The sequence below is a fragment of the Aedes aegypti genome, chromosome 1, assembly GCF_002204515.2.
Source record: "Aedes aegypti strain LVP_AGWG chromosome 1, AaegL5.0 Primary Assembly, whole genome shotgun sequence".
Lineage (NCBI taxonomy): Eukaryota > Metazoa > Arthropoda > Insecta > Diptera > Culicidae > Aedes > Aedes aegypti.
In genome coordinates this window covers 10,332,144-10,346,078 of record NC_035107.1, presented here as the reverse complement: position 1 = coordinate 10,346,078, position 13,935 = coordinate 10,332,144, and the positions used below count along the sequence as shown (strand labels likewise).

General features: G+C 38.3%; 1 protein-coding gene across 1 annotated transcript in view; it reads right to left on the bottom strand.

Moving 5' to 3' along the window:
* Positions 1-3,651: 3,651 nt before the first annotated feature.
* Positions 3,652-13,935, bottom strand: part of LOC5579827 — a 37,609-nt gene continuing 27,325 nt past the window's right edge. Inside the window, exon 5 of the mRNA XM_001651008.2 lies at positions 3,652-5,247. Within this exon, the coding sequence (XP_001651058.2) occupies positions 3,781-5,247 (1,467 nt within the window). The 3' untranslated portion in view covers positions 3,652-3,780. The remainder of the gene's footprint in view (positions 5,248-13,935) is intronic.

Sequence of the window (13,935 nt, the reverse complement as noted above, 5' to 3'; positions counted from 1 at the left end):
TTGGATTTGGATTGGATTTGGATTGGATTTGGATTGGATTTGGATTGGATTTGGATTGGATTTGGATTGGATTTGGATTGGATTTGGATTGGATTTGGATTGGATTTGGATTGGATTTGGATTGGATTTGGATTGGATTGGATTTGGATTGGATTTGGATTGGATTTGGATTGGATTTGGATTGGATTTGGATTGGATTTGGATTGGATTTGGATTGGATTTGGTTGGATTTGATTGGATTTGGATTGGATTGGATTGGATTGGATTGGATTTGGATTGGATTTGGATTGGATTTGGATTGGATTTGGATTGGATTTGGATTGGATTGGATTGGATTTGGATTGGATTTGGATTGGATTTGGATTGGATTTGGATTGGATTTGGATTTGGATTTGGATTGGATTGGATTGGATTTGGATTGGATTTGGATTGGATTTGGATTGGATTTGGATTGGATTTTGGATTGGATTTGGATTGGATTTGGATTGGATTTGGATTGGATTTGGATTGGATTTGGATTGGATTTGGATTGGATTTTTGGATTGGATTTGGATTGGATTTGGATTGGATTTGGATTGGATTTGGATTGGATTTGGATGGATTTGGATGATTTGGATTGGATTTGGATTGGATTTGGATTGGATTTGGATTGGATTTGGATTGGATTTGATGGATTGGATTTGGATTGATTGGATTGGATTTGGATTGGATTTGGATTGGATTTGGATTGGATTTGGATTGGATTTGGATTGGATTTGGATTGGATTTGGATTGGATTTGGATTGGATTTGGATTGGATTTGGATTGGATTGGATTGGATTTGGATTGGATTTGGATTGGATTTGGATTGGATTTGGATTGGATTTGGATTGGATTTGGATTGGTTGGATTGGATTTGGATTGGATTTTGGTTGGATTTGGATTGGATTTGGATTGGATTTGGATTGGATTGATTGGATTGGATTTGGTTGGATTTTGGATTTGGATTGGATTTGGATTGGATTGGATGGATTTGGATTGGATTTGGATTGGATTGGATTTGGATTGGATTTGGATTGGATTTGATTGGATTTGGATTGGATTTGGATTGGATTTGGATTTGGATTTGGATTGGATTTGGATTGGATTTGGATTGGATTTGGATTGGATTTGGATTGGATTTGGATTGGATTTGGATTGGATTTGGATTGGATTTGGATTGGATTTGGATTGGATTTGGATGGATTTGGATTGGATTTGGATTGGATTTGGATTGGATTTTGGATTGGATTTGGATTGGATTTGGATTGGATTTGGATTGGATTTGGATTGGATTTGGATTGGATTTGGATTGGATTGTTGGATTGGATGGATTTTGGATTGGATTTGGATTTGGATTGGATTTGGATTTGGATTGGATTTGGATGGATTGGATTGGATTTGGATTGGTGGATTGGATTTGGATTGGATTGGATTGGATTTGGATTGGATTTGGATTGGATTTGGATTGGATTTGGATTGGATTTGGATTGGATTTGGATTGGATTTGGATTGGATTTGGATTTGGATTTGGATTGGATTTGGATTGGATTTGGATTGGATTTGGATTGGATTTGGATTGGATTGTTGGATTTGGATTGGATGGATTGGATTTGGATTGGATTTGGATTGGATTTGGATTGGATTTGGATTGGATTTGGATTGGATTTGGATTGGATTTGGATTGGATCTGGTTGGATTTGGATTGGATTTGGATTGGATTTGGATGATTGGATTGGATGTTGGATTGGATGGATTGGATTGGGATTTGGATTGGATTTGGATTTGGATTTGGATTGGATTTGGATTGGATTTGGATTGGATTTGGATTGGATTTGGAATTGGATTTGGATTGGATTTGGATTGGATTTGGATTGGATTTGGATTTGGATTGGATTTGATTGGATTTGGATTGGATTTGGATTGGATTTGGATTGGATTTGGATTGGATTTGGATTGGATTTGGATTGGATTTGGATTGGATTTGGATTGGATTGGATTGGATTTGGATTGGATTTGGATTGGATTTGGATTGGATTTGATTGGATTTGGATGTGATTTGGATTGGATTTGGATTGGATTTGGATTGGATTTGGATGGATTGATTGGATTGGATTGGATTTGGATTGGATTTGGATTGGATTTGGATTGGATTTGGATTGGATGGATTTGGATTTGGATTGGATTGGATTGGATTGGATTGGATTGCGTTTGGATTGGATTTGGATTTGGATTGGATTTGGATTTGGATTTGGATTGGATTTGGTTTTGGATTTGGATTGGATTTGGATTGGATTTGGGATTGGATTTGGATTGGATTTGGGATTGGATTTGGATTGGATTTGGTTGGATTTGGATTTGGATTGGATTTGGATTGGATTTGGATTGGATTTTGGATTGGATTTGGATTGGATTTGGATTGGATTTGGATTGGATTTGGATTGGATTTGGATTGGATTTGGATTGGATTTGGATTGGATTTGGATTGGATTTGGATTGGATTTGGATTGGATTTGGATTGGATTGGATTGGATTTGGATTGGATTTGGATTGGATTTGGATTGGATTTGGATTGGATTTGGATTGGATTTGGATTGGATTTGGATTGGATTTGGATTGGATTTGGATTGGATTTTGGATTGGATTTGGATTGGATTGGATTGGATTGGATTTTGGATTGGATTTGGATTGGATTTGGATTGGATTTGGATTGGGATTTGGATTGGATTTGGATTGGATTTGGATTGGATTTTGGATTGGATTTGGATTGGATTTGGATTGGATTTGGATTGGATTTGGATTGGATTTGGATTGGATTTGGATTGGATTTGGATTGGATTTGGATTGGATTTGGATTGGATTTGGATTGGATTTGGATTGGATTTGGATTGGATTTGGATTGGATTTGGATTGGATTTGGATTGGATTTGGATTTGGATTTGGATTGGATTTGGATTGGATTTGGATTGGATTTGGATTGGATTTGGATTGGATTTGGATTGGATTTGGATTGGATTTGGATTGGATTTGGATTGGATTTGGATTGGATTTGGATTGGATTTGGATTGGATTTGGATTGGATTTGGATTGGATTTGGATTGGATTTGGATTGGATTTGGATTGGATTTGGATTGGATTTGGATTGGATTTGGATTGGATTTGGATTGGATTTGGATTGGATTTGGATTGGATTGGATTGGATTTGGATTGGATTTGGATTGGATTTGGATTGGATTTGGATTGGATTTGGATTGGATTTTGGATGGATTGGATTGGATTTGGATTGGATTTGGATTGGATTTGGATTGGATTTGGATTGGATTTGGATTGGATTTGGATTGGATTTGGATTGGATTTGGATTGGATTTGGATTGGATTTGGATTGGATTTGATGGATTGGATTGGATTTGGATTGGATTTGGATTGGATTTGGATTGGATTTGGATTGGATTTGGATTGGATTTGGATTGGATTGGATTTGGATTGGATTTGGATTGGATTTGGATTGGATTTGGATTGGATTTGGATTGGATTTGGATTGGATTTGCATTTAGATTTGATATTTACAGAATGATTTTAGACTTCCAGACATATTTGAGGCTTTCTTTCACCTTTTGAATGAACTCCACACAATTTCTCCCTCCAAATATTTATTTCCCCAATAATAGAATTCCGTTTTTCCCCAACTTCCTTCACAACTCCCCTCCCACATTCAATAATTCACATCCCAAAGGGCCCCAAGGGTTCCCAGCCAGCCTCGTCTCACATGGCCTCATTTTTGATGATCTTCCCGGTGGGCTTCTCCGGTGGATATCCCTGATCGCTCGACCCGTCGTAGTCCCGCGTCCAGAACTGCCGTATCTCCTGCCGTCGGCTCTTCATCAGCACTTTGTACTCGGAGATGCGCATCTTCTTGCCGTCGATGATGCAGGTTCGCTTAGGACGTGGCCGGTACCGATAGTCCGGATGCTTTTCCATGTGTTGCTTGGATAGCTTGGCCTGCTCTTCGTAGTACGGTTGTTTCTCCAGGTTGGTCATCGCCTTCCAGCGAGCACCCAGGATCTTGGAAATGTTCGAGTTGTGCATGTCCGGACAGGCCTTGAGAATCTTCCGACGTTCGTCTTTGGCCCACACCATGAACGCATTCATAGGGCGCTTGATGTGATTCTTATCCGATCCGGATCGCCGTGAAGAGTTCAAATCGGCAGCGTTCAAATCCATGGCCATCTGGTTACCGGACTTGTCCTTCTTGCTGCCGCCTCCGGTCGGAACGCTGGCATTCATCTGCTGCTGCTGTCGAAGCAGGTGTCGGTTCATGTTGTCCAGCATGGCACTACTGTTGAATGGCACCGGAAGTCCCGGCGGTTGAATCGGACTTCCGTGGGCGTCCGGATTTTTTATGAAGAATGGCTGCGGTAATCCGTATCCGGCATCGCTGAGCATCTGTTGCTTTTCCGACTCCGGGCTGTGATGCGGACTCGGAGATTGATAGAGACTGAGCTTGGGCTTGAGCACGTCCGGTTTGTAATCGAAGAGACTCGGTTCCGGATCGAGGCGTTCCCTCTTGGGTTTGAGCAAATACTTTTCGGCTTCTTTGTCCAGCATGGAGGAGAGTCCGCCTCCGCTGTCCATCCGTTGACTCAGATCATCCGGATCGCAGTGATTGAATAGACTAGCCGGTAGTTTGTTACCGTTGTGCAGCTCCGGTAAAGGACTCTCCCGGAAATCGTTCTTCCGCTTGCTCAAGTTGATCGGGGCGTCCTCCTTCAGGTATCTTTGGTCGTCCTTTTTGCCGTTGTCGAAATCGATTTCATACGAAGGAGTCGTCGGTCCGGACCGTAGATCAACCGGTGAAGACTTCCCGAGCAGCAAATCGTCCGGATATCCCGTTGGACGTTTCCGGCTGTTCTTGCGCGGAATAACGCGATTCCCAACGTCCGATTTGGTAGCAGATATGGCCTGGAAAACGTTCCGATAGCGTTGGATGCAGTTCTCCGTAGGGTCGTTGATGTCCTCGCCGAGGGGAGTGCCACAGTCCGGCGGAGTAACGGAAGTTGTCGGGGTGACGCTCGGTTGAAGCGTTGCCCTAAGGTTGGTTCCGGAACCGGTGGCCGTCGGCGATGCATGCTGAGACGGAGTGCTGACCACGGTTGAGCTTGGCGGTGGAATCCCGGATGGGTCCAGGTTCGATTTGGAAGTGTTGTTAAATTTGTACTTTTTGTTCTCGGCCTGTTGCGTTGCAGGGGGAAAATATAAGATTAGAATTCATCAAGTTTAGGGGATAATCCGGGTTATTGAATACATTAGCCGAAAGATACAATTGATACAATTTATATATGTGCCAGGAATTCGCAAACATTATGAAAGACTGTTCTGGAAAATTTAGACTGATTGGAGAAATATAACGAATTTCTAAATGGTATGGTAACCTTTAAAATAATCCTTCGAAAATTATTATGAGGAATCTTTCATAAACCCCGACGCTTTTCCTTTTTCTCAAAAACTCATCTCGCAGAACTCACCACTTAGATTTAGAGGAATCTACTGAATTGTTTTGAAAGAATCTACCTGGTACCCCAGAAAAAAATATTTTGGCTTTGTCTGGAAGGACCTGCTGGGTCCTCTGTAAAGTCTATGAAACCTAATAGATTTATCTGGAGGAATTTATAGGGTTCCAATAAAGAAGCTTTTTAATTTTCTCTTGTCTCTTCAGGATTCCCTCTACAAAAAAATCAAATTTCGCTAAATGAAGCTATCGGTTTCTTCGAAGACGTTGATTGATTTCCTCTGAACCTGCTGTTTTTTTTTATTTCTGCAGATAAATACCGGATTCCAAAAATAATCCAAAAAAATCCAAAAATAATATCTGAGGGCTATTGGATATTTCTACAAGAATTTGTCTAAAAGCTCTATAACGATTAACGGATGGTGAATCCTTTCAAGAATTTCTCAGTATATTAACCATTGCGTCCCTGACCTATCTTTATAACAAAATTGTCATGATCTTTTGGCTCTAATTTCCATAATTTCCAACCAATTTCAATAAAATTTTGACGCAAAATCACAATACTATTCAAGTTTCGTGGCCTGTACAGAGAACCCCAGTGCGATGGTCGGTTCCGGATTTATATGCATGTTTAGTGGGGTGTACCCGAAGGTCATTTGAAACATTTCCATAATTATTTTGCACGAATGAAATAAAATTACAGCGTTTGTAACTAAATCATAAACCATTCAAGATTGGACTCGGGAAAAATGCGTTTGGGTTATAAATTTTTATCGCGTGGATGAAAATTAATTAATTTTGGGTAATACTAGTTTAAAGTGTGTTGTTTATGTGTGCAAAATTTTATCGCGATCTGTCAAGTAGTCAAGATGCATTCGAAACAAGAAGAGCTACGCCAGCAAACCTTGGACGCGGTGATCGATAATCTTGGTTAGGCTTGAAAACCAGCATTCCACGTGTTCCGTGTTGTGAAGATGTTCCAAGAGACAAAGACCATTGAGCGGCGCGCTGGATGTAGCCGAAAGCCGAAAATGGAATACCCAGAGAAGGCGCGTAAGATAAGGCAGTACTTTGAGAATAACCCGAACCTTTCCACCCGAGACGTGGCCAAAAAGGTCAATTCGTCGAAGTGGTTCGTCCAGCAGACCACGAAGCGGGCTGAGCTACGTGTTTTTAAGGTCAACAAGGCGCCAAACCTGACTGACAAGCAAAACACGGTGGCCAAATTGCGTGCGCGGAAGCTGTACCGTGAGTGCACAGAACAGATGGGAAAGATGGCAACAAAAACAGCTGCCAAAATTAACGCGAACACTAGCGCACCTGGTGGCGGCGGGCAAGCTTTTTACACTGTAAAGTTTTCGAAAAATGTACTGAATTAGACAAGAAAACTCGTCTAAATATTTTTTGAGATCTCTACTCCAAGGTTGTTGTAAAAGAAAGGTTATCTCCAGAAAAAGTGGAATGTTTTCATTTAGTCTAAGTCTAAGTCTAAAGATAGATGGTTTTGAATTTCCTCCCTGTTTTAGTAATAAGATCGTACAATAGTTTACAGAATTTAATTTAAATACGAATGACATAAATGTTCGTCAAAGTCATTTTTTAGATCTTTCAGGAATATCATTACCTTTAATTTAATCTGAATTTTTTTTTCCGGAAATTTAAATTACGGTTAATAAAACACAAAATGGTCAAGTTTGGAAGCCAATGATCGGCTTCTAGTGCTCCGATTAACTTGAAATTTTAATCGTAGCTCAGACATAACTTGAATTTTTCCTGAAATAAAATTCACTATTTTTACACACATTGTTGTTAAATAAAACATTTAGCAAATACATTTCTTTCTTCCCGTTATATTTTGAAAACAAGCAATTTCGCAGTAAAATTTTATTTACAAACTTGTAAGTATCAATAAATGTATCATATTTTCAAAGGAGGATTTATTGCCATTTTCGTCTTAATTTGTGTTTTGTTATAACTCAAAATGTTTTTTTGTGAAGTACTGTTAATTTCCATTGAGCGATTGTCAAGTTATTTACAAGCTGTGATGAAAACTTCAGGTCAAACGAAGCACTAGTAGCCTTCAAACTTAACAATGGTGTAGTAATGTATTAAGAAAATAATACCATGCAAATTTCGCACAATATGCCAGATTTGAAATTTGTTTTTCTTGTACAACAATGAGTGTAATAAGTTATTTTACAATTTGAACATAGTTTTCGATAACATTTCCTCAACTTTGCCGGGTCTTTTTTTTTACTTTGATGATCAGACTAAAAAGAGAGTAAAGGAAGAATTCTTTAAAACTTACATTTTGAAAAATAAAAAGCAAATGGTAGGTGACCTAAACGCTTGATGTGTTTGTTGAAGAGTCTCTAGAGTTTTTTTTTTTTTTGAGATTCAGAGGATTTTGAACAAAAAAAAAACTTCTCTTCATCAGGTCTTCTGATTTTTAATTCGCCTATTTGAATATGTAGAGTAGTTATTCGGCTAATATAGTGATACTTGGGATGTCGGGTCAGCAAGTGTACGTAAATTCACCAAAAACTATATTCTAAACTTTGTCTTATATTGTCTCTTGACTCGAAACATTTTGACGTTTGATCAGCCTGCTGGTTTACTTAACAAGGCTCATGTTCATCCATGTTAATATCAGTTATACAAACAATAATTATTCAGTACAAACTGAAAAAAAAGAACAATGAAGTGGAGTTAGTTTTAGAGTTGGCGACCATTATGATACAACCACAAATCATATTAGAAGTATCGGATTAGTTTGGTATCTACACCACGCTTATTGCTCATATCACGCTCAACATTGCGGCTAAGGGCTGGTTTCCTACTGACAAGAAAAGGAATCGCCTATTTCGATGTGTAAAAAAATTCTTCCCTAGAAAATCACATTTTTGATCCCAGTACGCAATTTAGGAAAAAAAAGTCATTTCAAAGGGGGCTCCCAGTAGGAAATTTTTCGACCCATTCAGTCAGGGAATTTCTTTACTTTTCTTGAGCGAAACAGCATACTTAGCTTAAGACGCCTAATCGGTTCGATATAATACCGCACTTCGACCCGCATTTTTTAAGAAATTCGTGGAGATAAATTACCAACGATTAGTATAAATTCCATTTAATAAACTACAGAAACAACAACTAACAAATGCACTAATTTTTTTTTATTTCGGGGAATGCACTCTGGTAGAATACCAGAATTAGGTAATCGTTTCTCCTCACTGGCTATGAATCAAAAGTCAGCCATCAATTGTACTCTGGATAGCAAATCTGATGCGCTATATAACGTGCCATGACAGGCGCTGAGTCTGAGGATTTGGAGAAAAATCTTTTTCATGCATTCCAAACTAATGGTGCCGGTGCAAAGTAAAATTGTATTAATTTATTTCAATGAAATAAAATAACATAACACCGCGACAAATTAATCTATCTTGCTCTCGTCTAAAAACTTGCACAACAGAATGACAGCTGTTTTTTCTGCTTTACTTACATCATAGCAAACCTTTGGTGGAAAACAATAAAGAAAACTCAACTCATAGGAATGAATGAATAATGTTAACCACATCCTTCCAGAGAGTGTTAATGCGATCGTGATGGAGGAGCCGCTGCGTGTTTCATTGCACTGCACATGCAATTTGAAATGCGTTCATTGATTTCCATGAGAATTGGCTTTAATTCGAACAAAATTTTGTTTGATGATTGCTCATGCTTGAATGGTTGATGCTTGAGCATTACACGATGGAAGAAAAAGGTGCACATGATTGAATTTAACGTTTTTTTTTCGATAACAAATTCATTCACCGTGCCACAAGGGGCTGAAGAAGGTTGGTAGTTGTTGGTTCATATCAAAAACTCCGGTCGCACATATAGCATGTAACCAGTTGCCATACTATTCTACACTTTTCCAATCCAAAAGGATGTGAAAGCCAATAATCAGAGGAAAACTGTTTATATTTTTAATTCTTAAAGTTTCGGGCCTTTGTTGACAAATGTTCCGATTTAGGTACAAGGCTTTACCGCAAGGCTTACTGTGATGGCAGATCAATAATGTTTGTATAACGTCAAACAAATTATACGAGCGAAGGAAACCATTTTAGACGAAATTCACGTCAATATCCTGCACTCTAAACCCCGTTGGGGCAAACAATGTTTTATTCGCCTACTCTTCTATGTATTTCCTCGTACTCTAGCCGAAAATGGCTATTTGCTCTAAGATGGCTATCTGTTCTGTGGTGAGTGGCTAGTCAAGCCAGGCTGTCTTGTCATGGACGAAAAAAATTAACCAAAAATTTAAAATTAAAAAAATTAAAATTATACCAAAACATACCAAAAGTTATTTAATCCCTGAAATTTTGAGAAGTATCCGATTTAAAATAAATTTGTGATGATCATTTTTGTGTGTCTAATTTTTTTCCGAGTCCAGTCGTTAGGAAAGTTTTTATATATTCTGAGTATCTGGAAAATCAGGTGAATTCTCAAAAGATTTGGAATGTTCTCGTAACATTCCAAACGTGCGGGGTCATACTTATGTCGAATTCGTTTTTGAACCCAGGTTGGAACTGGCGCAACCCGTTCTGAATCACAGTTTCAACCCCAACCCGATTCAGGTTCGACCGGACTACAATTTGTTTGACGTTTGTTTGTTTATGTGTTGATCACCGACCCAGTTCCTAAAAACGAAAACGACATTAGAATCCATGAGCTTCTTGGATTACACAAAGCTTGTTTGAGCACTCGACACTGAAGAAGTCTGTAAGTCGCAGACGAAATAGGCCTATCTGTCAAGATAAGTGTAGGGATTGAGAGGGGTACTAGAGAAGATAAAAACTAAGCAGAAGGGCATATAGTTTGAGTAACAAGGAAAACCTAAGCAAACGGGAAGAGACGAATGACACGTCAGTCTTGTAAAGTGTTTCGAGCGATGAAGTTGCGCTAGAATTGCTCCTGTTGCAATTCGGCTGATTGAGCCACTAACTGTGTATTTGCCGGTTCCTCCCTTCGGACACTACAATGGCACAGTTGGTAAGTGTATTGTGTGCTCCCAAACATTTGAAGCCTCGGCCTGGAACGGAAGACAGAACGACTTGAGTCGATGCTGATTGCTGTTTATTTTCGTTCAGGGTGAGTCGTCATATTTTCGGCACTAAACGGAAGACATGTGTTAATTGTTGATTTTATGCCTGATTGCTGTGATGGAGTTACGATAAAAGTATCTTAAAATATGTTTTGTTGCTTGAGTGAATTTAAATGTTTGATAAGATTTTACTTCATTTTATGTTTATGAACGACACAGCGTAATGTAAATAACTGACTAGGAACACAATCAGAAAACAGTATTATGACAGCGACAGTGGAATACGTCAAGGCAATGTATGAATTCTCCTGAGAGGGCAAAGTAATTCCCCCGAGAGGGTAAAGTAACACCCCCGAGAGGGTGAAGCAATTCCCATGAGAGGGTAAAGTAATTCCCCCGAGAGGGTAAAGTGATTCCCCCGAGAGGGTAGAGTAACACCCCCGAGAGGGTAAAGTAACACCCCCGACAAAAATAGAAGAAACGATCTTTTTATTATAAGAGTAGATCAGGAGGAGAATGTAGGGATTGAGAGGGGTACTAGAGAAGATAAAAACTAAGCAGAAGGGCATATAGTTTGAGTAACAAGAAAAACCTAAGCAAACGGGAAGAGACGAATGACACGTCAGTCTTGTAAAGTGTTTCGAGCGATGAAGTTGCGCTAGAATTGCTCCTGTTGCAATTCGGCTGATTGAGCCACTAACTTTGTATTTGCCGGTTCCTTCCTTCGGACACTACAATAAGCAACATATTAAAGTTCAAAGGTATTTGCTCGCCTTACTAGTGATTTTCAGTATTTTATTGTTTCTTTTACAAAAGTGAAGTGAAGTGTTAAAGTTCAATTAGCGACATGTTTGATCCTGCCCTGAACGCCGGCCCTCGCAGGAGCAAGCGTCAAGGTCGAAGGATCAAACACAGCTCCACTTCAATAATCAATACAAATAACAAACTCTAAAAGAGCCTTACTAAAACCGTGTTCAATCAAAGGGCCAAAGGTTTGAAGACTCACAAATGAGAGCTATTTTTACGAGATATTGTTTCATTTGAAATTTGAAACGCTATGGGCCACGTAGACTATGCTGAGTGTCGAACATAAGTTTGAAACTAGTACAAAAGTGAAGGGGTTTGAAATAGGAATAATCAATATGGCACTGAGTTGGCACTGGCACTGAGAATTTCTCAATGGTCCGCTTCAAATGGGAACAGGGATCGATAATGTGAGAAAAACATAATACAATGACCTAATATTGAAAAATATTAGAAAAAATGAAAAATATACGAAAAGGCGAATCTGATTTTGTTGGAAATTTTCAATTAAACCTTTTTATGTCCAGTTAGACACTTTTAGATATACCATTTTTAGATAGGCCCTTTTTTAAAAAATGTCCGTAAGAGTATGTAAGAGTAATAGGCTCCTTAATTGTTGATAAAATCTTGTTTTGATTAGATAACATTTAAAAAATTGGTCCAAGGTTGAACCTTGACACTATTCATCATGTGTAACGCCCACTCTGCCGACAAATTTCCACTGGGATTTCACTTTTTAGAAAGTGATAACACTGGGGTTGTATCTGACATTTCGGAAGCGACACGGAGAACAAAATACACCGAAAATTTGAGTTTAAATCAAGGGGTGTGATAAAATCTCAAAAACCAGAAAAAAATGTTTTATTTTTACTAATTCCGACCAAAACCAATTTGAAAATTGAGTAAACATGTGTTTCTGGCCTATTTCCAAGCGTACCAAACGCTAAAATTCTAAAATTGGAACAGGGCTTTAGGACCCTATTTAAAGATTTTAAGATTTACAAAATTGGAAAACTAGAAGACTCTTGGGCTTGATGATTTAAAAATAAAAAGGAATCGAATCCTAGAAGACTGGCAGACTTAGAGACAAGATTACAGAAAAACTTGATCTTATAGACTAGACAACTTGAAGACTTGAAGAAAGTATAGCTTGAGATGTTGAAGATTTTCAGAATTTGAACACATGAACCCTAAGAGACAAGAAAACCTGAAGATTTAAAAATTTGAATCCTTGGAGACATGAAACTCGAAACTTACGCACTTGAAGATAAGAAAAGCAAGATTTTAAAACTTCGATCTCAAGACTCGTAGGCTTGGAAATTTGAAGACCTGAAAGCTTGATAACCTCATGGTTTTAAAAATTGAGGCTTAAAGATTCGACCTTAAGAATGCAAGACATAAGAATACTAACAGAGAAGAAACTATTCGAACACTGATAGATTAGAAACATTCAGAGTTTTTCTGGAAGATCATCCAAAGCTGGAGTTCCTCCAGAAGACCATCCACGGTTCCTCTTAATGATCTTCTGGAGGAACCTTGGATGGTCTTCTGGAGTAACTCGGAATGGCCTCCTGGATGACCTGGAAGAGCATCCAGAGCTCCTTCAGGACACCATTCTGAGCTTCTCTGGAATACCATTCAGAACTTTACCTGAAGCCCATTTAGAGTTACTCTAGAAGACCATCCAGAGTTTCTCAGGAAGGCCATTAAAAGTGCTCTGGGTAATTATACCAGATGTCCATTATGCCAAACGTCTTTATGTACCAAATTTTAGGAAATGTGAAGATGTAGTGAAAATTCTCGGAATTATAATTTAAAAAAATGGTAATGTTCTCACAGTATTCAATATTTTCGCAAAACGATTGAAATTCAAGTACTAAACAGAATGAACATCATGAAAATAAGAAAAAAAACATAATTCCGTAATTTTCATGTTTTTAGGATACAATCCAAGCTTCATATTTTAAAGATGATAGTACCTAACACGTTACGATTATTTTTCGTTACAATAAATGGTAATTGTGTGTATTTATTTATGTGAAATAACCAAATGATACATGATATCAATTACATAAAACCTTCAAATGCACTTTAAAGAATTCTCAAAGAACAAGGACAAATTACCTGGAGGTAGGCAAAACTTAAGGCCCAAGTAAAAATGGAGCAAATGTCAAAAGTGAAAAACCAGTTTTCGCCGTTAAAATCGACAAATCGAAGAAAAGGAAAAATACACCGACGAAAAAGGTCGTGTGTCATAATATCGTGCCAATATATGTTAGTACATTTAATGCTTTTCGACCCTTTAGGGGAAGTGGTGTTAAAATGAACAGGGGTGGTAAAATGAACACCGTTCCTTTTACCGAGAAAAAACAAATTTCGATGAATTTTTATCATGCACGGATGATTTAGATCATTTATCTGAGTGTTCGAGTTGATACGGAGGTCAATTGAAGTGAAAATATCAACGAAAACTAAGATTTTAGAAAACCACGTTTGAAAATTAGAACTGACGTAACTTTGAGCTCGG